General features: G+C 45.9%; 1 protein-coding gene across 2 annotated transcripts in view; it reads right to left on the bottom strand.

Annotated features, from left to right (window-relative positions):
- The window catches only part of LOC122265213 (homeobox protein Dbx), a 22,667-nt gene extending 19,658 nt beyond the window's left edge, over positions 1 to 3,009 (bottom strand). For both annotated transcript variants that reach the window (XM_043034390.2, XM_043034391.2), the window contains exon 1: positions 2,233 to 3,009. In XM_043034390.2, coding sequence (XP_042890324.2) covers positions 2,233 to 2,782 — 550 coding nt within the window. In that variant the 5' untranslated portion in view covers positions 2,783 to 3,009. The remainder of the gene's footprint in view (positions 1 to 2,232) is intronic.
- Positions 3,010 to 3,981: the final 972 nt, after the last annotated feature.

The following is a 3,981-nucleotide window of genomic DNA, read 5'->3' as shown; positions in this document are numbered from 1 at the left end:
AATCGCGATTACTAATAATACTATGAGATCAACCATCTCCTTGGAGAAGTAATTATTCTTAATTTAATTGAAGCCACGATGTACAAGAAGAAATGTTGTTCATATGGTATTGTGCAATTGAATATGAAATAGATCATGCAGCGCATAGTCAAACAATTAAAATGAAGTTGGCAAAATTGATGATGGACGTTTGAAGTCACACTTAGCCGCATGGTGTGATTTTTTTTATGCCGGTGAAATATGTCAACAAGAGAAATTCCAAAAGAAGGATCAAGTAAAAAAAGAATGGCAGATAAGGAATGATAGGAACATCCGCACAAACACGTGGCGGAATTAGCGGTGGCGAGGGCGTGTGGCTGTGAGGAAGGAATGTGGCGCCGGCCGGAGATGGGGTTATGCAGCGGGGACGCGACGGGTTGAGCCAACGTTGACTCGAGGGGAGGGAGGCAGATCCGCCGATTAGGGGCTTCCGGACACTCGGCGCTGGAGTGGATTTATTTTGTGCTCTTTTTTTTCTTGTCTATAATTTTTCCCCTCAGCCGCATGTGTGTTTTTTTTTTTTCTTTCTTTCTTTTTGAAACTTTGTATCATTTTTTATTAAAGGATTGATTCCGATTGTTATCTCTCTGTTAATTCGTAACTTTCTCTCCGCTAGATATATATACATACATACATACATATATATATATATATATATATATATATATATATATATATATATATTTATATATATATATAATATATATATATATATAACACACTATATATATATATATAGATATATATATATATATATATATATATATGATATAATAAATATATATATAGTATATATATATATATATATATGCTCACTCACACTCACACTACACACTCTCAATATATCAAATAAATCAATTACACAAACAAATATTTTTTCTTGAATACAAATTTCATATTGTGTACTTTTATCCTACATTTCGTATTGCTTTCTTTATCAATCGTTTAAAAAAGAGAAAATTTTGTATTAACTTTTCGTCCTCGCATCTACACGAATTTACTGTTTCTCCCTGTTCTACCTCCCTCTCCCTATCTTATATTTCCCTCTCCTCCCTCCCTCCCTCCTTCCCGAAGAACCCACGTAAATGACGCGTAATGTATGCTGAACAAACACGCTGTAACTGGAACAACTGAGAACATTGTTGGTGGAGTTTCAATATTTGTTCTTCAGACGTTTTAAGTGACTACGGACGAGAGGGCGATGTTGATGAGCGTGAGGTCGGTCGCTTCGCACGCGGACCACCGGCTGTTGCGGTGTCTTCCGGTAGCGGTTCACGGTTCTCATGGTAATTCTTTGACACTTTCTTGGGGCTAAATCGTGTCAAGCGGCGGTCTTCTTAGAGTAATATTCGGATATTTTGCTGCTCGATATCGCCAGTCCCACATGGTTGTGATGACATAACTGACAATGATGGTGAAGTAATAAGTGTATAAATTGAAATTCGTAAAGTACTGTTTACAATTTGGGCAGAACGATATCTGACAATAAGAACTAAACGCCTTTTCGTGCAAAAGTGTATTTTAGAAGAAAAAAAATCCGTGAAGATAATATCACACTTAGATTTCCTAAATGTTAGCTACCCGCGTTGCAGTAGAAACATGGAGACTAAACTCAGCATGTGGATAATATGCGGGAGTGAACATGTGCTACATATTTCGACCAGAGCGGACGACCAAACGCAGGAAAACGGAACACGAAAAGCAAAGAAAAAGACTGAAAGAATAGAATACCTCCCATTGTTTATTCTGAGTAAACAAACGACCCCGACTTGCTGGTAGGAGGAGCGGCAGACACAGAGGTGGTCCGAACGCTCTTCAAGGTAGAAACGCACACATACGCGCATACACATACAGACATAAATACGTAAATGTGTATTTAGTGTTTAATCAAAAGAGCGGGTTTAAACATGGAAAGATTATGGTACAGAAATGATTTTGGAACTTGCAGTATGTATTTGTGAAACGTATGCGAGAACGATTAGCGAAAAGGCGATGAGGCAGAGATCTCAACGTTGCGGAAACGAAAGAAAAAATTAAATGGATTAATGGAAATAAACAAGGACTGAGAGAAAATGTTGGCAAAACAGCACATGGATGAATGTAGCCAGGATGAAGATGCGTTGAGGTAGGATTTGGGATGAGCGAGAGAGACGCCAGGGCGCGCGTGGCGGCGGCAGAGAGAGTGCAAATCACCTGTGTCGTGTTGGTCTTGGTGGCGGGCGGGGGGGCTGGGAGGGGCGTCGTGCCCCAATATCGCCGTGACGGAAAACTTGAGGTGCGGTTTGTTGGACGTCTCGCTGGCAGGGCTGTGCGGCGGCCCTTCGCCGTCGCAGCCGCAGCCCTCCTCGCCGCCGTCCCTGGAGCGCGGGGGCGACGGCTGAGTGGCGGGGGGCGGGGGGGTCAGTCTGTCGGGCCCTGCGGGTCGTGCCAGCAAGCCCTGGAGGTAGTGCGAGGCAGGGTCGTCCTTGTAATAGAAATGGTCCTGGCGGGGGTCGTCCGGGAGCAGGACGGGGGGCTTCGTGGCCACGGGACGGGCCAGGTGGGACGCCGCACGCTCCCGCAGGAGAGACTCCACCACGAAGGGCGTCGCCACGCCGCCCATGCTGCTCGCTACTGAAGTGGTTGTAAAGGGCAGCGGGAGGGGCGCCAACGAGCCCAGCAGACTATGGGTGGGCAGGCCCGAGTGTGCGAGGGGGCGCAGACCCCCGCCCAACACCCCTGCCGTACTCATACTTGGCAGCATCTCACTCACACTAAAAGCCTCAACAATTATTCAACTATTTCTTTTGCACCCACACACAGAGTCCAGCCGACACAGTAGGTATAAGATTCACTTAGACTAAGCGATGCCAGACTGGTGAGGGAAACGTCATCCTTGGCAAGTGCGTCAGGTTGTGTCCATGAGTGAGCGGGAACACCTTGTCGACGTGGCAAGGGCTCAGGCTGTACTCATCTCCTCACTTCCAGATGAGGCAAATAAACCCTACATGTGATATGTTTCGTGTAATCCTCGTTACACTCTATTGTAGGAGCGTTCCCATCATTGCTGGCCCCGCCCCTACCAGCCGACGAACCAGTCACCCGCGTCGCCCCGCCCCCTGCCGGCGCTGATTGGCTCAATCGCTGTTGCCAGATTGATCGACACGGCCAATGAGCGACGGGGATGTATTCATTGCCGGATTCTATGACGGCGATCTTGGCCGAATGATTCTGATTTGATTTCTATCATGTCGTTGGGGAGATAGGATTAAAGGCTCATCAACCAGCCAGATAACCCATTGATTCATCTCCAGGGATCAATTTGGATAAGAGAAACCCCTCGCTCGTGCTCCCTCTCATCCGGCTCGGGGCAGTGAATTGTGGCTAATTAAAAGGTTGTTTAAAGCTTTATGGTATCAAATAATGTCTTTTGATAGGATAATCACATGCGGGGGTTTAATGCCTCGTTGGGACAGGAGTAAATCCATCATGGTGCTGGTGTTGGTGATGGCAGTTGGCATTTTGTCTTCAAAATTCCATCAGGCACAAAACTAAAACGATAATGATCAAATTGGAGTTTGAATTCGAGATGCCATTCTCTTCACTGGCCGCCCCTTCCTTCGTGTTCTCAGTCCTCGGGCATTTTTTTTATTCCTTTCCCTATGTCTGTCTTTTAGTGAAATGTTTCAACTATATCTTCTCCTTGCCTCATTGTTCAGTAGATGGTCTCTCTCTCTCTCTCTCTCTCTCTCTCTCTCTCTCTCTCTCTCTCTCTCTCTCTCTCTCTCTCTCTCTCCTCCTTCTGCTTCTGCTCGCATCCTCTCTTCCTCTCTCTCTCCTCGCTTCTGCTCTCTAATGCTCTTCTCCCTTTCCTCCTCTCTCTCTCCTCTCTCTCTCCTCCTCTCCTCTCCCTCCTCCGCCTCTCCCCCTTTCTCTCTCTCTCCACTCTCTCTCTCCGCTCTC

The sequence above is a fragment of the Penaeus japonicus genome, unplaced genomic scaffold, assembly GCF_977035675.1.
Source record: "Penaeus japonicus unplaced genomic scaffold, GWHDUDI00000001_assembly GWHDUDI00000005, whole genome shotgun sequence".
In the NCBI taxonomy this organism is placed as follows: domain Eukaryota; kingdom Metazoa; phylum Arthropoda; class Malacostraca; order Decapoda; family Penaeidae; genus Penaeus; species Penaeus japonicus.
This window is presented reverse-complemented; position numbering and strand designations above follow the sequence as displayed.